Here is a 21,526-nt window from a genome sequence, read left to right on the forward strand (position 1 = left end):
GGTTACAAAAACCGACCTCAAAAGTCATTCATCCCCTAGTTTGCCACCCTTAGATGTGGAATATGTTCTTGAAATTTAAATGGGACCACATCCGAGGTATCTTCTTTCCAACAAAAAAAGAATCATCAAAATTGGTTTACAAATGGCGGAGTTATCGCGTAACATGCATACAAAAAAACATACAGACGAATTGAGAACCTCCTCCTTTTTTGGAGTCGGTTAAATGTAGTGATAGTTAAATAGTTAAGTATAGTCGTGTGCAGAAATCATCTAATTGACCTCTACGAGAGATCTCTATGTCAGAATGGCTGGTTGCCTGTGGCGTCGGGCGCTGAGTGTATATTCAAGAATTGCTACCCATTTGCTAGCTTTGATAGATTCCGAGAAAGTAAAAATAATAATTGACCAGCTATTCTGATATCAGGTTGGCTAGTGGCCAATTTGTTCAGCATGAAGGGAGCAGATTTTCCAGAAGTATATATTATCAATAATTGCTACCTCTTGCTACTTTCACGATTTAAAGTTCCAATCTTCTTATGTACATTACTAAAAAAAATACAACCGATTGAAAATTTTACGAAGACGTGCCTGATTATATTATAAAACTACAGTTTTTAGTGCTTTATCTTAGGGCAAGGGAGTACAGTGTAATTAAATTTTTAACCGACTTTCATGATTCTTTTTTTGTTAGAAAAAGGGTACCTCCATAGTGGTCCCATTTCATTTTGAAGAAAATCATTCAATCCAATCAATAATCACGAAGATTCATTTTTGTAAATAGCGCCTAAATTTTACTTAAGGAGCAATTCTTTTAGTAGTTGGTTTTGCTATTCTCCAATTCAAGGCGTTTTTCTCTCAATATACTTTACCGATTTTTATTATCTCCTGTGTCAAGTCCTGTGTAGGGGCGAACTAGTGGATATTTCAATAAAACTTAGCAAATAGACGTAATTCCACGTACTTTTGAGGTCGGTTTTTTAAGTACTCTGTACTGAGATTATTATAAAAATCCCTTACAAATGTAATGAAATAGCTCTACGCTCACAGGCCCCATGAACTTGTTTACTTGTATTATTTTCTCTTTTCCTTTTTTTAGACAATAATTATTATTATACCAATAACTATAATTATAATCTTATGCGCATTTGTTATTTTGGATATCGGTACGAGCTAGTTTTTAAGGAATTGATATAAGATGAAAGCCCTCGTAGCAATGACTCCCGCTCAATACCATAAGGGGTAGGCAGAGGCTGAAAATCTGTGATCACCGTTTCAGCATAAGCTGAGCCCATGCCTTTTGTCTCAATTTACTTTTACTGTTTTGACATCTTTGCTTTGTATATATTTTTTTAAATGTTATTCTGAGACAATAAATGATCTATTTATTTATTTATTTCATTACGTTTAAGACATTGACACTGTTTAAGAGCAAGTGTGATGACAAATATAAAAAAACCGCTTGTTGAGGATTATGGATCAAGTTTTGCTGATTCCAGATATGTTTATCACTCAATTTCGCCTAATTTCTAAAATTACGTAAGTTATGATAAATAAAAAGAAACAAAATAGGTAAATAAATAAAAAATGAAATTTTTGTTCATGATACACAATAGACTTTGTTGGGCTATGGTTGAACCAAAAGTATAACTAGGTACACTAAAATAGACCAAAGGCATGCTAGACTAACTCTCTGCCTAGATCATAACTAAAATCTATCTAGACTTCTCTACTTCCGGTAGAATCCCCATTGGTGTTGCTATGATTAAAACAATTAGACGTAATTTTAGTGTTGCCATTTAAAGTTAAAAATTAAATAAATAGCTAACTTTAGACTTTAGTAATATAAAGAGTTGGAGAATATTTTTTACTAAACATAGATTTTTTTAGGTTTGATAATTTTGCGTAATTTTATTTTAATGTTACTAAAATTTTCTCATATTGCAACACTAACGTTAAAAAGAACTCATTGATTCACCTTAGCTAATTACTTCACAGAGAAATAACAGTTTTGTAGAAAAATAAAATAGGTAGAAAAATACCTTTGGTAGAAAACTGAAATACGTAGAAGACTAACTGAAACTTTTGGTAGAAACCCGTCTATCTTTGGTAGAAAATGGTAATTTTTTTAGGATAACACTTGAAGTGCTCATTGCAGATGGTAGAAATTGTCAAGATAGGGTAAAGAAAGTGCTCGAATAGTATAAAAAGTGCTAATTTCGTACAGAGTAATATTCTGAATTGTGTGACTTTTATTTAACACGATAAGAGTAACACGTAATAGGTATTGATTTTAAATCAATACCTATTACATGTTACAGCATATATTCTCTTGCATGACTGTACCCAAAGATCTCCTCAGTTTTTCGCCCTAACACAAGCTTCATCTGGTTCCGCGGCGAAGCAAACGCCAGGTCTTAAATGTTATACCTCAATTTCAAGGTTTCTTAACCTTTTTCTAGTCAAGGACCCCCTCTAAAAATTTGGACATATTCCGAAAAGATGCAGAACGAGAATGGTTAGCGGATTGCAATGACGCGCGTCTATCTGGCTCCAATAATGGATGTCCGTCAAATAGCTCCAAAATTCACCTTTAAGACTCCATGCACTATAAGTTCAGTAACCCCGCCTTATATGGACAGGTTATGCCAATTAGGCCCTGTCAGCAGCACATCAAGCTATTCACTTTAGTTCGAATATCACCTCCAGAACAACGGAACAAGATCCGTCAATATGTAGCTTGATGTGCTGCCATCTGTACATCGGGAAATCTTGGAAACCACGACCATACGCTGTGACCGCCTATATCGTATAAGTAACTGATGTATAATTAAATACAAAATTTTTGAAAAATGTTTTTTTTTAATGTTGATAGAAAGAGCTGTTAATAGAAAAATAATATTACACCCTGCAAGAACATTTCTGCTGCTTCCATGACAGCATGTTTACGGTTCGGCACAGGTCCCGGGTTAGATTGCCGGACCGGGAGAAACATTTGTACGGCCAACATTTATTTCTCAGGGCTTTCCTAGTGTGATTTAGATGACCTGAAACTACTAAAATACAGTAAACACAAATGGTATTGATATAAATTATAAATAAATGAAAAAACAAAAAGTAAATTGTTATCAATTGGTAATAAAAATCTTATTTTTCTGAATTAATAATATTTAACAAATAAATAATCTATTTTCTTATTTGATCTATTAAAAACTTTCGTTCATTTGCAATTGTACAAATATGAACTTATAAGCATAGGACAAACCAACGTTCCCAAATTGCAAAATATTATAAAGTATAAAACTTCCTTTCTTTCTAAATATAACTTGCAGTGCTCTTTGGGGTCCATAATGCGCAGTTAATTTAGCTTTAAGCCTTTTCCATCCTATTCAAATTCAAATTCAAAATTTTTATTTCGGACATAGTCCATATCATGTTAGTAACAAACAGCTTATAGCCTATGTTAGTAAGACAAATTATTAAAACTGTATCAAAATTCCAAATTGAGAAATTAATTAAAAAGAATATATGAGTGAAAATTAAATATTAAATTAAATCTAAAATTGAATAATAAAATTACATAAAATTTACATGTTATCACATTAAATCATACACCAAGCCCCTGGAACCCATGTGAAGCGAGTCCCAGTGTTTCCATAAAGCGCAAGCAGGGTCCTCCCAAATTAGGCGAATAAGGCTGTTGGAACTAACACGCACGCGACGCATCAGGGAGGCAGTTCTCTTACGAACTATTACACCGTAACTGTCTGTATGTGCCTCTGGGAACATACCTGAGGCGCTACAAAAGCGCGGTAGCCCCAACAACCTCCTAAAGCCGTTATTATATTGGACTCGCAAGACGTTGACCGCCTTCTTAGTGTAGTTTGTCCACAGGCTGCACGTGTAAAAGGTCTGACAAAACGCCTTAAAAAGGGTGGTCCTATGTAAAACATTATGGTAAATGCAATAATAATAAAGAATTTAGTTGAAATTTTATTAATAAGTAATTTTACTAAGAACTTTCTTATTTAATGGTAGAAATACATAGGGAATTCCGTCTGCTGTACTATTTTAATACGATAATTTTAAACACGGCAACTGCGTTCGGAAATATTCGTGATTTCCGAGTTTGTCCGATGTCCAATGTTCATTCAATACATCTGAAATTCCAAGCATTGGAGCCATTCTAGTTTTACGGAAGTTAACGATTGCATTATTCTTCTATTTCATTCTAATGTATTAATTTGACATTATATATTTCTAGCACATTAGTACCTCTACCTTTGTTTGTCAAACATAATTATTAATATTTGTCAACTATAAACATTGTCAAATATAATTATTAATACAAAGATCGAACACTTAAGAAGAATAACTTCGATCCCGCTGGATTCGAACCAGCGCTTTTAGCAGATCGTGTTTGGCGCTCTCCCAGCTGAGCTACCTCCGCCTTGAATATTCAAAATTTGCCATTTACGAGGTTTCAAACTATATTGAAACTAAAACTTTATTCTGAAGTTTATATACAACTTTGCGTACTTGGATGACGAAATACCGTAATGACTTATTGGTTCTTACAGGTAGTCTCGATCTAAGATGTTTAAAATAAATATTGTAATATAAATATATTCAAATGTATATTACAAAGAGCAAACCCTAGAGTTTCTTGCTCATTCTTCTCAGTATAATTTGCCTTACAAATGAGCAGTAGAGTTTAACCAAAATGACGATTTCAAGTGTATTGTGTATAGTGTATATGCTTACCTATGAAATAAAGATTATTTTGACCTGTCTGGGCACCCTCTGTCCCGCTACTTAGCTTATAATAAGGGTTAAGGGCCCTCAAGATTCTCTTTGACGCGTCAAGGCCATCAACGGCCAACTGTGTGTCCTTCAATTAATTTATCGTTGCGGACGTTACTTTCTGGAAATCCATATTAATAAAAAAGGAAGTATTAAATAAAACCGTGCAAAATAGCTGCACTTGTCTTGAGTATTATTTTCATGCAACAACAACACTAAGAAAAATTCATTCGATCCAGCTGGATTCGACTTCCTTTAAAGCTTGTTGCAAATCTGAGTTTTTTTTTTCATTGTCAAATTGACATAGTTATGCAAACTAGAACCAACCCACAAAATATCACTTTCGAGATAATTAGATTTTTGTAAAAACAGTGTGAAGAAATAAATAGGTAAGTTATTTGAGACAAACAACGTGAGTTGTGTGATGCATTGAGAATGATATAGGGAAACTATTATATTATATAGCACTAAATAGAAAACGTTATAAATCTTTTTATTTAGTTAACGAGAACCATGTTCTAGTTTTCGTAATGAAAACGCTAAAGATCTACAGTACTTCAGTACATGTGACATGGATCCACTTAGCATATTTAAAAAAGTACATTGTATGAAGTTACGCAGCATGGTTCTTTTTAGCTATTAAAAAGGTACATATTTAGGGTTGGTACCCTGAAGGACTTTTATTTTCTCCGTTTTGGCTTGGTATATTGCCAGGATCTTTTGTGAGCGGGTAAATGTCTGCCTGGTGTTCTGCCTCAATACATAACTCAATTTCACTCCAGGTGTGGGTTGGTTCTTGTTTGCGTAACTATGTCCAAATATTCTACGCGGTGGCGACAACTGTCATTATGAACTCATGGTGCAGACTATTCGAGTATATAACCAGAAATAGAGACGAAATAAGGGCCATCCATCCCTGGCAACTCATCAGACAAATGGGCCTTATCAATCAATCAATCAGCCTAATGTAGTCCACTGCTGGACGTAAGCCTCCCCAAGCGTACGGCAGCGGCATAGTGCCCGATCACCCGTCTTGGATTGGCGACGCTTTTAATTGACTTAACGAACTATGCATGTACCGTCGAGTATATAACCAGAAATAAAGACTAAACGTCAGTTAATTCAGTGGGCCTTATATCACTTTCGAATATCAACTCTCGTTTGCACTGGAATCACAAATTAGAAAACTGAAATAGCAAAGCGCTAACAACTGACCTGTGTTTACGTCACCGTATATTCCAAAAATATTCTGTATTTATTGTAATAAAGATAATATTTCTAACAATGGGGGCTGTTCCATTCGGTGGTGTAGAGGAAAACAGCAAAACACCTAATTACAAAACAAACGGAATTACATTTCATCGGTAATTAAACATTAAATATGTAATTTTTCAATTTTCGTCCATTATAGCAAAGCTTAAGTTAAACTGGTCGATTTGGAGTGAAACAATTTACGACACCTCTTAATTGTTCTGAATTCGGGCTGGCCAATCGGACCGCAGTTGTCACCGTAACGATTTGGCAGAATAGTTTTCAAAGTAACTGACATTTCGTCTTTATTTCTGGTTATACATTCGATTGTACAAGCACAGTTCGTTACGTCAATTAAAAACGTCGCCCATCCAAGACGGGTCGTGTTGGCATACCTGTACAAGTTCGTAAACCGATGTCAATAATAAAAAAAATCACACAATTCAAAATTCTCATGGTATTTATTATTATATTGATAGTTAACCAGCATGGACGTAAAGATTTTGATCCTTTAAGTAAAATAGGACTAATATTGGAGGGTGATATAGTCTTGATCCGTTGATATATACTTCGTATTATTTAGTTTTTATTGCTCTAACATATATTTTTATTTGTCAGTGTGGATTTTTGACGTTTTCGCAGAGCACGTATATATTATGAAGATCTTGAACTTTGTTTATTTGGGCGTTAAAAATGCTTATTCTATTTAAAATTTAATTCTGTCGTAATGAGCGTTACTGTTTTTTTTTATCATTTTTTTATTTACGAAATGGATTTTGTTTTTGCTATTCAATACAATAAAAAATAGGGAATATTAATGAATAATGAAACAAACATGTCAAATAAGTCAATAGCCATGAAGCCAAATTAGCATACACATGTGAACCAGAGCAAATACGGCAAATTTTCAATTAAAGCTTGATAATTTTGAGTGTGTAATTAACGATTACCGAATTCATTTTCAAAAAAGTGTTAAAGGCTAGATTTCCAGTTTTTCACCCTCACCATGTTGACGTGTTCTTAATGGACTAGTTTTTTCAATAAACTCCTTTTCATGATCAACAAAAACCATCGTTTTGATTCTAGAAACCATACGTGCTTTCCGAAACGCGGGAGTATTTAGCACTGGCAAATGAGAACATTTTTCTGAGAAGTGTGTTCTTGATTTAAAGTGTTTTTTTAATTAAATATTTTTGATGTAGACTTAAATTATCACTAATTGTAGCATTTCGAAGTTATTAGTTTTTATTTTTATTATTGTAATAGTTATAGTTACTAATGTTTTTAGTGAAATCAAGAAGGCAGTTCTCAAAGTTAAATTCTGCCAGAGACCTTTTTGCGCCGATGATTTACATAAAAGACCCCAATTAGGGTGGAAATTTGAGATCATACAGTAGGGCTGTTAAACGAACCGTTGTGTGTATATTTAAACGTATTTAAAAGATCATCCCCAGCTTTTTGGAATTATTTAAAAAAAAATCCAATTTCACCTTAAAGAAAATACAATCGGCAATGAAAATTTCATTACTTGCGTTTTTGTATGTGGTGCCAATCGATTATTTAAAAAATTTAACAATGTGATACCAACAAAGTTTATGACTGTGGAAGACTGTGGAACATTTCCGAAAGTTTGTGCTCCAGTTGAAAATAACTCCTAAGTTGAGGATGATCTATAGATCTTTTTCCTGTAGCTACAAAAGTTCAAGTAGCAGTCTTTATAGTGTGGTCTCAACTTTCCAGTGTAAAATGGTCTTAAATTGTTTTGTTGGAATATTTTGGATATGTCTTTGAAAATCTTTTTCATAATTATTAAATTAGTAGAAAGTTTGTTTGTTATACAGTCTGGGTAATGCTAATGCCTTGGATTGAATATCATTGGCCTGGTCTTCACCGTACAGGGAAATGTCTTTTGAGACAACTACTCCCGTTCTCCGTCCGACACCTGACCGAAACAATGACTGTCAAATAAGTAATACTCGACAAAATTGAAAGAAGCATGATGCGAATGAAGCTTCATACTTGACCTTGTTTTTTAATTATGCCGAGTATTACCTATTTGACCACCAGCAATAATTTCGGACGAGAACAAGAGTGTACGCCCTGGTGTGGTTATCTGGCACGTTACTATAAATATTAGAGAAGAATCACACGTAGTTTTTGTATACGGCTCCAACATGGGTTCCAACTTCATGGACGAACTACTTGAACTCCCCAAAAATTTTCAAAGACATAATCCTGAACCGCTATTACCTCAAAAATACTGAGACCCCCCGCCGCGCAGAGGTCGCGCGGCTTCGGCTTCATCACGTTCCAGGACGCTTCCTCCGTGGATAAGGTCCTCGCCGTGCCGGTCCACACCCTGGACGGCAAGCGCATTGACCCTAAGCACGCCACACCGAAATCAGCGCCTCGGCCCGCGAAGACAAAAAAAATATTCGTCGGCGGGGTCGGACAGGACACATCTGCTGAAGAAGTAAGGGCATATTTCTCGCAGTTCGGCCTCGTCGAAGATGCCGTGATGCTCATGGATCAACAGACTAAACGCCACCGAGGGTTCGGCTTTGTGACCTTCCATTCAGAAGAGGCAGTGGAACGAGTATGTGATATTCACTTCCATACAATTAAAAATAAGAAGGTGGAGTGTAAGCGCGCTCAGCCGAAGGAAGCGGTCGCGGCCGCCCCGTTGGCGTTGGGTAAGCGATTGGTCTTACGCCCTGGAAGGGGGCTGGTTTACGCCACAGCGGGGGGAGTCGGGCCGGTGCCTACTGTAGGGGCAGCTCACGCGTACAGATATGCTCCTTATGCTTTACCAACTGCGGCGACTGCGGCCACGGCACTGGTTGCCCCGCCCGCCCCCGCTCCGGCGCCAACCTTACCCCAATTCGGAGCTGCGTATTCCCTGGCGGGCGTCGACATGTCTTCTTTCCAAGGAGTCGACTGGGGAGCCATGTACGGCCTTCCGATGTATATCTAAAATTTTCATTTTGACAGCAATAAATAACCCCACCCGCCTAAAGGTTAGAGAAAGTTAGGTTGTAACTGCGGACGCAGCTTTTTTTCTTATAATAGTTCCTATACTTTTTTTAGTTAAGAATTTCTTGCCTCGAAGTGGCCACAAGCGGGAATTATCAGTATTCATTACTAAAAAGAAATTTAATATAAGGTTGGCTCATTAAAGTGTTAGGTTAAGTCAATTTTTAAAAGCAATACTTTGAACTTACGGGACTTAATCAAAGAATACGCATTTCATTTTTTTTTTGTTAAGATTATTAAGAAGGATCTCAGATAATTTAGTTTTGAAAAAAAAAAGAATTTTCTTATTTACTCTCGTAGTTAGTGCACGTTTGGCAATATATAAAAACAATATTATTATATACATTAATATACATAATCTTAAGAAGTGTATAAGTATATAACGAATCTCATTGGCCGTACTTGTATTTTTTTTTATTAAAAATAAATTATAGGCTATTGCTGTGTGACGTGTGGCGCGACGCCATCTTGTTTATTCTTTAAAACTTCAAATGGCCAAACGTTTCCCGCCAATATCAGTATTAGAAATTTGTGCCATTCTTTTATATAAAAAAATGTGCCAAAACGCGTTTTTTTTGAAACCAGTTATGAGTAAGCATGCTCAATAATTTACTAAAATAAAGTTTGATTTTTATAAAAAGCTTCTACATTTTACCCCTAATGTAATGCTCTGTACAAAAGGAAGTCACAAAAAATTGTTCTCAATACGTCATACGAGTCCAGCTGTCATATTTATTAAAACATTTGGCGCAGGCGCCAATGCGTTTTCAAATTTCCCTGTAGCGTTTAGCATGGGCTCAAAATTTTAATTAACCTTGCCCAAGCTGTCATTTGCTCTAAAAAATTAAGTTATCCCTACAAGCGTGAGCATAACCATTGCGCACACTATTGTCATAGTGGCGCCATAGTTGGTAGATATGAAGAACTCAACGATGAATTTCTGTCTCTGGACCACTATAAATCCGGTGTAAGAAGAGCCCTCAATGGTTATACTGTTTGTGTGTGGTAATGGGTTCATGTTATGGTCGAATGTTGAAAAGTGAGTCTAAGGTTGCTCCATGAAATTGCCGATTGAAGAACATTAAAACTCAACTTTTCCCCCCAAACACCATCGTAACTTGAACCTTTGTTCACACATCAAGACAAGACCACTAACAGCCTTTTTGCACAAGTTTAGTGGTCCAAAAACGGCACGGCAATGCGGGTCGTAATACTTCAAAACGCATTGCTCTTCTAGTTCCGCTATGGTCAGATAAAAAAGAATTGCACTATTGGAAAGTGTGGTTACATGAAATCACGTCAATTAAACTTTGGAGGCGCAATTTGCGTCAGCGTCATAACGTCACACGGCCACCCATCGCAATACTCTTCATACATATCTCCAGAAGCAATCTCACTACATTATTATAATATTATGTATGGATTTATTTACGTAGCTATTTTTAGTATTACACTGTGTGGTAGTGGTTTTTTAAAGTTTTTTCGTGTACCCCTACTATTAATATTAAAACGTGATAAGCATTCTTGTTACATGTCTTTAAAACCAATTTTGACAGGTCTTCAATGGTTGTTAACTGAAATTCTACAAAGGACCTCTTTTAATATTGTCAAAATTGGTTTTTTTATTGGGGTAAAATTTGCATTAAAATTTGTCAAATTACCCCTTGGTAAAATATTGTGGTAAACATGGCAGACTTCTCCCAGTCTAGTATTAAGAATCCACTACCCCAGTTTAGCGTATTTGACTATAGATTAGTTAAAGGGAATGCTAACTAACACACAGAGTGTCACGTGACAATAAGCTAAGTATTTAAGCCGCTGTAGATTGTGATTGCGCCTGACTTTGCCTGGACTTAACCCCCCATTTTGTCGTACTTACCCTTATCTGTCTTCGAGTTTTTTAACATTTGTCTAGTTAGTAAAAAATCCCTCATTATCTTAGTTTAGTACGTACTGTACAATTTAATGTTCTGAGATTATACATATTTACTTCAAGCGCGACGTTCGCTACCATCAAAGATAATCAAAATTGGCCTCACGCCATGGCCACTAGTAGCCAGGTACACACGCAACTAAAGCGAACGCAACTAAACATGAAGATCACGGCATGATGTCGTTGCCTACTTGTAGCTGTGGCGTATGGTTTGTGCACAGCAACACCTACATTTCAATGCTGCAAAAATTTTAAAAATATCATTTTTTTATACTCACTCGTTTATAAAAAGTTTTAAACATGGAAAAGAAATAGTTAGAATTTGTACACTGGGCGTCGTGCTTTTTGCACTGACAAGTTGTTGCGAATATTTCTTAACTAATTTTAACATAGTTTTTGATATTACCTTTTAAACTAATAAAGTAGTAAAGGGTGATTTGGTTGTCAAAATGCGCGCGATATTAATTTGACTGCGTTTGCCTTATACGTTCTATATTTAGGACAACGTAGTCTCGCATACTTCTTTGGTCGTCCATTTTATTATACTTTAAAAAATAATATTTAAAATACTCAAGTTATATCTGGATTAAGATTTCATTTAATGTTTTGTTCAAAAAAATTGGTCTTGTACAATTCTTTTTGGAGGCACTTGAGCTTTTATTTGGCGGACATGTGGACTTATTTATAACTTTATGAACCTGAGGCTCATTCTACTTAAAATTTCAAGTAAACTAAGTACTTAATCTCAAGTAGCGTTAAGCATCATTCGAAAAGCAATATTTAAAATTAAACAACTTAAAATTTAAAAAATTCTGTGATTACTAAAGTATTATTATAAAAGACGATAGAGGTTGTGTTTGTGCAATTCCTAGATTTAAACGTGGACCTAGTTCACCTATATTTATACCTGTATCTTAAAATAATATCCTCAAATTTGATTTTTTTAAATACAGGTTTTTAAGTACTTAAAAATATCTCAAAATTATCGCTGTACTTAAATAAATACCCTTAAATTTAAATCTTAAAGTTATCATAAATTTAATTAACGTCACGGGTCACCGACATGTTCATTTCATTTTGATGATTTTGTAAGAGAAATGAAAGCTTGGTAAAATTTGACGTTAGCGGCATCATCGAATGTACCGATGGGGCTATAATACTTTTAAAAAAGAAGAGGCTTGGAAAGAGACAACTAAAATCTGTTTAATTTAAATTTTGACACGTTTTTTTATACAGCTTAGACAAAAACCACAGACAATATAGGTGCAAATAATAAGACTACGGTCCATAATAAATAGTGTCTGTGTTCGCACTACACGTCGAAACGAGCACTTTTTATTTTTTTGAACTTCGAACTTCGTATTTTAAATTTAAAGATTGAATTCTGAAATGCCCTATTTCCCGACGTCATCATTATATTATTTCGGTACTCCAGGCAAAGGCAGGCGAAGTAGAAGGCGAATGCATGCGGTAGCTTAGTCGGCTACATTCCCCCGCCGGCCGACTCACAACTGTAACCCTTGCGTGTTGATTTTTTCATTAATTTTATGTACCATAGATAATATTTTTATTTTGTACAATATGTACTTAGTTTTTTTCTGTTATATGTTTAATATATTTTTTTTGTATTAGTAAGTAGTTGTTCGTTCCCAGTGATGTTTTTAATAACAATTTTCTTTAAACAATATTTTTTGGGGTTAAGTTTTACTCTGGATTAAGCACATGTACTAGAAATTTCGTATTATATTAAAAGGGTACAGTTACATTTGAACTCGAGAGTACAATTTATCCCCGCTTAAAACAGTATTTTCTAACCTCCTGTATATTATTTTTTACACTTATAGATTTACTGTCTCTTTCTAAATTTCAACACGCGAGGGCTACCGATTGCTATATCACATGTTCACCTATCCTTATATAGCAGTATTGTTAGTGTAAGTAGGTTTAGACCGCTGAGATTAACGGCTAACGTCGTATGTGCACCTCAAAAATTATTTTTTAATAATATCCTCAATTTTTCTTTACCTTACCCTCAATTTGTTTATTATAAAAGACAGATTGGAGAAGATATTTATAAAATTAGTAATTCTGCATGGTGCCTACAGAAAAAAAAGAAAACGAAGTCGTTGCAAGATCACTTCACAAAAAAATAAGGCTTTTTCGGTTTATATTTTTTTAATATAGTTTAATTTTTAGTATAATCATATATTTGATAGCGGTGATTATTTTTGGCACTGCATACGACGTTCGCCAACTCACATAATTAATTGACACCTTTTGTATATTAGATTTTTTTCCTGACTTCAGTATTACTACGTTTCCAGACCCAGTTGTCTATTAATTAGTATCCTATAGTTTTATTTCTGTTCCAACCGTTGTTGGAGCAGTTACTGAACATAAAAGAAATGTATAACTTTGTGTGTTTTATATAGCAACACTGTACCAATCAAAATTAGTATTTGAATTCATTAGTACTCCAGTTTTTAATTTTCCAAAAACGGTACTGACTGCCGTATAGTTTAGATCCATTTTAATTGATTTACTTAAATCGCCCCTTTGACTTTTTTTGAAAGAACGCAAAATAATACTCAGGTACTTGGAATAGAAAGAAAACTAGAATTAAATGTTGGGTCTTAAAACGTTATTAGAAGGTTGATAATGTGATGTCTCACAGTTAACCCTGCAGCCGCGCGGTGTCTTGCCAAGTTATTAGATTTCCAGCGGGTTTGTTAAAAACACAACATTTTTTAAAAGTACCCTCAAAATATAAACTCTATATCTGGTGAAATTTGTTCTGGTGAAAAGTGAAATTTCGTTCAGAATTCGAAAATATTTCTAAATATCCAAATAACTTCGTATCTACTACTACTATTGGATGTGGTGCGATGTATTAAGAATTGCTTGCTTCTATAAAGCTTTGCCTACAGCCAGGTTGTGACGTCACTCAAAGGGCGGTCGTAAGTAGGCGTAAAGGAATTTAAGTCGTGTTTTTAACAAACCCGAGCTGTGCGGCTGTTATCCTGAAAGTTCAACTGTACTTAATTTTTTTATATTCCCATATGTATTCCCCATTCCAAATTCCTGATTGATAAATTTGGAATGGAATATTTATTTTTCACTCTTGTATTAGTTACGTTGGTAACATTGGTGGTCAGAGTCCGTTGGTTGGATGATTTTTGTTTGCAACGGATCTGGCCGTAGGCTAGCTGTAGTTTGTATTTAGTGGACTAGTTTGCCCGTATGTATCGAGCACTAAAAACCCGATATGTCATTACATGGATAAATATTAGAACTGTGTTTCATTTCTATATTGTAGCCGAGTGTGGGGTAGTTCCTTTTTGCTGGGTTATGGTTTGTTTACACTTATTTTTCTAGTGTGCACGTTTTTTTCCGTAGATAATTTTGAGTGTGCAAAAAGGTGGCCCCACTCTGGGCGCCATTTATACCTTTCTGTAAGAATGGGTGGGGGTACTCGAATGGTAAGTCGTCAGGCATGCGTATCATTGTAGTAAAGCGTCGTTCGTGACTAACATTTCAAACGTTGATAAGGCATGGTTGGCATGAAGTTAATACGTAAATATAAAATAAATCTTCCAATCTCTCACTGTCAATTCCCAAGGCGTTAGCCACACGTTGGTTGTGAAGCGTGCTATTAAAAATATTTCTTCTAAAGTTGAAAATCGGCGTTTAATTTTGAAAGAAATATTGAAAACGTAGACACGTAGTGTAGACCATGTAGTGAAGCTTCGCTTGAGGCCTACAATCTTCTTGGTTATTCCAAAGAGAGACAAAATTGTTTTGCCAAATTACCGGCCAAAATTTTAAAAGCCAAATCTTGTCATTTTTTGCTCAATTTAATATTCGCGCTAGACTTGTTTTTACTAAGATTTAGTCCGCTTTTGACCCATTTTGAAACCAGGAATTAAAAGAAAACTAGAATAGATTTAGTCAACATTATGACGCCATTTTGTGTTGTGGACAAAAAATTATTATTACGCCATTTTGTGTTGTGGACAAAAAATGACGGCCACGCGGGCTGCGAAGCTAACATAGGACAGTTATTTTGCCAGAGTAGCTTAAGAATGAGACAATAATCTGGAACGTTGCCAACTAAGACGCTAATGTTTAAACTTCGTTGCCATAAACCGAAATACATTCCTCTCTAGTCATTTTATTAGTTTTCTAAATGAAAATTTTGAGGTTAATTTCTTTGGCGGGAGTCTTTTTTGCTCAACTTGTTCTTGCCTAGTTGTAGTTTGTTTAAGGCTTCATGCAGTAGTGATGTGCCATACACAGCGAGCACGCAAGATAGTGTCCGTGCTTCTTGGCATTTCCAGGTTCACTGGACCAATGTAAACAACATATAATATAAGGTTTAAGATATACATGGATTAATATACAATTTTTGGATTGGTGTAATGTAAAGTATGTTAATGAAAAAAAAAATTGAAATTATGTTGTGTGTTAACGTGCGGCAGATGCTAGAGTAGTTGTAGCGTAGTAATTTTGAAGTTTTACATATATAAAAGTATGATATAAGTATGACTAATCGAAAGCAATAAACATACTTAATTATAAAACATTTTGGGCACGCGCGCGTTGCGGCTAGAGACACTGCTACGATAAAGTACCTTTTTAAAAAAAAGTTAAAAGCATGCACTATGGTTTCCGAACGGCACAGCAGCGCGCGCTCTACGTTAGTTATTATTATACACACTGCATTATGCATACAATATAAAATATTTTTGTATCATAGGATCAGTATACTTTGTAGCGTTGGTATATGTATTTAAAGTTACAATCGTGATATACTGTTGTTAAGTAAGTGATTCCTTAGGGTGGGTGTGCCATGCTTTGGCGTGCGGCCACGTTTCCTTTGCTTTGAGGTACTTTCTCGTGAAACTTGGCGGCATTTGAGAATATTCAGCTTTCAATTTATTATGAGATCGTATTTATTTCTAGTCAAATACGTAATTCTTACCTTTTAACTGTGAAATAAATGAAATGTATTTATTAGATTTCAAAAGGGATTCTCATCTGATTTTCCTGTCAAAAGCCCTGTTGCCTTTTATCTTAAATGGACCGAACTTAATTTCGACAGAAAAAAATATTTACGTAATTCAATTCAGATGTCTTGTTATGTAAATAATTAGTTTTAGTCAAAATTGTGACGGACAATTTTAACAAGAGGGATTTGGTTGTTATGTCTTGATCACGGGTTCCCTATTTGAGATCGAGTGCCGTTTGATCTAACATTAATTGCTGGAAAACGTTTGGTCGATTTGCCCATTTGATCTATGAATCGTGAGCTCTAAGGTTTGCCACATCGATGTTGATCGTTAGAGCAAATGTTCTTTCGAGATTTTCATACATCAATGTGGCAAACCTTAGAGCTCACGATTCATAGGTTTTTTGGACAATCGAGCAAACGTTTTCGAGCAATTAATTAATGTTAGATCAAACGGCATTCGATCTCAAGTAAGGAAACCCTTGATCGCATGATCGGTGACACTATGTATTTGACTGAAATTATAAATGTTATTCAGTGTCACAGTTAAATTAAACTTGAACCCTTCAGCTAGAGTAGAAACAGCCGACTAGGAGGCTGTATTACATTCCTTTTTTTTATTATTAATTATATGTATATTTTGGATTTTTCCGTAGATGTTCGAAATCACACGATTGCTATTTAGTTATATTTTGTGCAATATATTTAAAAAAATATGTATATGTTATGTAGACACGGGGTTGGGCTCGTAGATATGTAGTTACGCCAGTATTCTGTACGTTCTTCCATACGAAATTGTATGGAACCACTGGCTTTTGCAGAATACATTGAATGTTACTATAGTTGGTAATAAAATCGTTTTAAGTAGCTTGTACCTTTTTCTTAACATAACGCCCTTTTTGATTATTACATATATTCATATTACTCCTTGGCTGGAAGAATTTTGATTACGAGAACTGAAACATGTCAATGTCAACTATATGAAAGCCTAAATCGGTGGAATAGAATCTGAAAAGGGCGCTGCATAGTTGATTTCATAGGCAATAGAGGATCGGGCTCGCTACCGCCCGCTAGTGTCTGCATTTTAGCGTTGGCCGCGCGCCTCCTTCAGCCATTGAAAATTAATTATCTATGATCATCTCCATTAGTAATCTTAGAAATAAATGGTAACAAACACAGCTGATCTTTCATTTATCGCTTAATTTTATTTAATACCTATCTTCGTTAGTATTTAGTTATTATAAAAGGAGGATTTTTTGAGTATTTTTCTATTATGATCGTAGTTTAGAAGGCTTGGGGTCCCGGTCTGGGCGCCAGTATTAATGATATTAGTTAGATACCCTCGATTGTTGGTAGTTCTTGTGATTGGTGATTTTTATGTCCTGATATTAGTAGCTCCAAATATTCCGGCTACCTTACAGGCGTGATAGTGTGTTGGTATAATTATTGTTATTTATTTACATTTTTTGTTTACTCAATAGAAGAATAAGAACAATTTAATATTACAGGAAATTAAACTATTTTTTTTCGTATCTAAATCGCATACATATATTTGTCTTTTGTAACAAATTTGAATATATATAGTAATCACTAGAACGTAGTAACATTCACATTTCAGTCAGCTTGGGCAAAATTTTATCTTTCACAATCTGTCGATAAAACTATCGATAGCAACTGCATAACTATTTAAATTTTATGAAAACTGGCAACCCTGCAAATGTCATTTACTCCGTCTTCAAAAAGACGGACTATAATTAACGTTATTTAATTAATGATCAATTTAATTCAGTAAATATAAATACTTTGTATAACGTATCTAGCGTAAATTGGAAAATTAAAAAAAAGTAATCATTTTTGTAATTATAGTGAAAAATAGAGTGGTTTGCGTTAATACAGACATAACTGGTCGATTACTTTTCCATCTCAGATAAACAATGGGAAATAAGAGAAGTATACTCCGTACAAATTAACAAAGCAGCTTGTATGTGTGCGCGACCGCCTCGCGCTGTGTACAGAAGCACACATTGGCATAATAATGAAAGGCGTGTTGGGACGACCAGTGTTATATAACGCAAGCGCATCGTGAGATTTTGCGAATGTGTGCTTCCGCGTACAAGCCGCGCTGCTTCGTTTGTGTGGAGTTGCACTACTTTTCTTATTGTATGCTGTAAGGGCTCGAAACGTTTGTTTGAAAAAACACACCTGTACGCGATTTTGATCCGGAAAAATAGTATCGTTGCCTAGGTGTACAACTTAACCTAACAATCGCGAAAACCTAAGAATATAATTATATAAACGATATGTATTTTTTTTGTTCTGATCGTCATAGCTCAATTAAACAAGTTTTATTTTAACTATCTGGTAGCAGTGCAGCCAGTATTACGTTATCGTACGTTTTGCGTGCTGTGTTCAGGTTGTCTCGTAAAAAATATCGGGACGTAGAAATCACTTGGTAGTTCATCGACAAGTATAGTGCATGGAGAGCGTAGCGAGGAGTGCATGAGCGGCGGCCACCGGAGGACAGAAGATCAGCGGAATATTGCAACTAGACGGTGCGAGGTGCTTGTCGAAATGCTAGGCTCAATTTTTATTGTGGCGGAACGGAATGGAAGAGGATTTTTGTAACGATATTGTACATAGCTTAACTACTACTAAATAACTTTATGGTCAGTTGTGTAACGTATAAACTAGATACGAGCGCAAGAATTCCGCAGCTGCCGTCGACGACGCCTGGCGAATCCGCGGGAAATGGCGCGAAGGCAGGCGCAATGTGACGTCAAACGTCCAGAAATACTGCTTCCGTTTTATTCCGTTCCACCGCAATGTGAATTGAGCCTCAGTGATTAATACCAATTTTAATTACGTTGTTTTTAAATAATATTTTACAACTTTGGGACCATTTATTGTTGCGCTAGGTAGCGGTCTCCTGAAATTAGGTTGTACTACTTTTGTAAGTATAAATCGCGATTTTCATATAGGCTCAATTTACAATACTGCGTACAGGAAAGGAAGCGGAGTTTTGTGACGAAATTGTACATAATATCATTTGTGTAACGTGCAAACCAGAGGACCTACTCTAGTAGTAATAGCCGTTTTCTCACCATGGATGACCTACAGACTTGATTTGACAGTTTCGAACGGGCCTGTCTTCGTTGACGGATTCGAGTGTAGTTCCATAGGTCATTCCATAGTGGGAAAGCGGTTGTATCTATGGATTTCGTACTTCGAGAGTAGGGGCCCAGATATGATATGGTAGCTGCAGGAATTCCCGATACTGATTTTTGGCTCGTTTCCAGTTTGTAAATTACACAATTGACATAATGTTAATTATGCTATGGTTACGAAAAAAGTTGCTTCCATCCCCTTGCGCAGCAACGTATTGGGCCGGTGGTTTTTTTAATCCTTAAAATTTCGACAAGTAACTGAAAATGTTGAACAGAAAGTATCGAAGGCATGGTTTCCATTAAACATGGCTCTACATCTGGTTATGTAAAGTCATCAGCTGTGTATTTGCTTCGGATTTATTTCAACCCCCTTACAAGTGCATCCCAGTGTATTTTTAGTGTATCTAAACGTAGCATAGAAAGGTACGTCGGTGCTGGGTATTTAGTTTTAGTTTTGAATGGACATTTTTCCTTTTAGAAAAAAAAATGTGATGATAAAAAACCTCTTTTGGGAAATAGATATTTTTCAATCTATTAAGTAGATGTAGTACTCGTAGATTTTGGACAATTTAGTCTGACATATCAAAAAGATGAGAGAAACCCTTAAGACACAAGCATTTGTGCCTTAAAACTTTTTGTTTTAAAAATGTTCAATAGAGAATTCTAGAACGTAGTCGAAGGACCAAAAAAAATTAGTTTTCAAAATGACGATATTTTTTAAACTTTTTTCCGTTGAAAAAAAATTGCGAATTGTTTTTCATTGTAGTGTCTAGAGAGATAACTTCGAGAGACGAATACAGTTGTAAAACTTTAAAACCCGTTTTTGTAGAAGTACAAAGTATATATAAGTATTTTTTACGAACTACATGTACTTTCACTTGTTGAATTTTCACGTCTTCCTTTATAGACTGATTAGAAACTATTTATTATTTTATAATTTCGAGTCCCATTTGGCTGGGATGCACTAGAATTTGGTTTAAAAGAAACTAGAATTTTTGTAAAGGGCACTTATTTAGATTGTCAATTATTCCCGCCTTTGTCTATGACAGTTACATTTTTAAATATTATTTATATAAAGGGCTGTGGTTTGTACAGCCTAATAAAGAACAAGGTCTAAAAAAGTGCTTTTTTGAAAATAGTTAATCATTGTAGATTAAAACAGTGTTCATGTAGCGTAAACCCCAGTACAAGAAATCTATGTACGCATATTATGTGCCTCGAAGTGTGACAATATTTAAACACCTTATTTCTTTGTAGTACATACCTGCTGACGAAACTTATTCGTTGTTTTTAATTTTCTGAATAAGTTATGGCGGCAAATAATGATATATTTTGTGCCATTTATAATTGAAAACATTAGAGTCTAGTCATGAAAACGATTTATTTGTATTAGTTTTTTTATTTCTTGCGTTTTATAAACCTGAATAGTTTAAATTGTAAATAGTGTAAGAATTGTTATTTATAAAGGGTGTGTATTATCATTGTATTGATATATCAAGTAATATAGGGTTATTTTAGATATTAGGCATAATACGCGATGCACACAGAGGCGACAGTTTACAAAATGGAAGCGGATTAAGGTCTGGCCATTTGGGCACAGTAATAACTAGTTATTAGTTCATCGACCGAGATCGAGTGTTCTGTTTTTTTATTGCCAATTCAAGGCGGTTGGAAGGGACATTCAATTATACTTTATAATAGAAAGAAATAAAAGCAAATTAATAATAAAACTAACACGTCATAAGAGTCAATGATTTGCAGTCTAAATTTATTTATTTATTTATTTATAAGCAAACTTAACAGCTATTACATCTTCTATACAATTGTAGATTAAAAAATTATAAAGCCAATTATAAAGTTTGACCTTTTAACATTTATATTGACGTTACTTAAGCTATTTCTGAGATGTTATACAACAGTGAAATTTTCAATTAATACTAATACTAAGATTTAAATTATTGTAACTCTCGTGTATCCCATAGATATAGGTAAAAGGGTTCTGCCTTAGTTATTGTTAGCTGGCTTAATAATTCACATGAAGATTTCTTGAATTCAAATTTAAAAAAATGGTCACATTTTTCTTTTCAAATTTTTCTTATCGCGTTTACACACATAGGTAACATATGGGCCCGACGCCCATTGGTCGGACGGTACGGCAAAGGATCCTTCGGAACGGCATCTCTAATGCAAGTGCACACTGAATGATATAGATTAGTAAACGTTTAAGCCTACCGAAGCATCCCAAAGTTTGCCAAGGCGCTGGCAAACTTCGCAAGCTGGCGAGGACAAATTCTGGGTCCGACAGATTCCTGATTCGCGGCATATTCGCGGTTTCCG

The 21,526-nt window shown here is 35.1% G+C and overlaps 1 protein-coding gene across 1 annotated transcript in view; it reads left to right on the plus strand.

Annotated features, from left to right (window-relative positions):
- LOC113240514 (RNA-binding protein Musashi homolog 2-like) overlaps nucleotides 1-13,110 on the plus strand; it is a 237,854-nt gene extending 224,744 nt beyond the window's left edge. Inside the window, exon 4 of the mRNA XM_026477845.1 lies at nucleotides 8,333-13,110. Within this exon, the coding sequence (XP_026333630.1) occupies nucleotides 8,333-9,025 (693 nt within the window). The 3' untranslated portion in view covers nucleotides 9,026-13,110. The remainder of the gene's footprint in view (nucleotides 1-8,332) is intronic.
- The last annotated feature ends 8,416 nt before the right edge of the window (nucleotides 13,111-21,526 follow it).

Source organism: Hyposmocoma kahamanoa, unplaced genomic scaffold (assembly GCF_003589595.1).
Source record: "Hyposmocoma kahamanoa isolate Upper Pololo Valley unplaced genomic scaffold, ASM358959v1 146, whole genome shotgun sequence".
In the NCBI taxonomy this organism is placed as follows: domain Eukaryota; kingdom Metazoa; phylum Arthropoda; class Insecta; order Lepidoptera; family Cosmopterigidae; genus Hyposmocoma; species Hyposmocoma kahamanoa.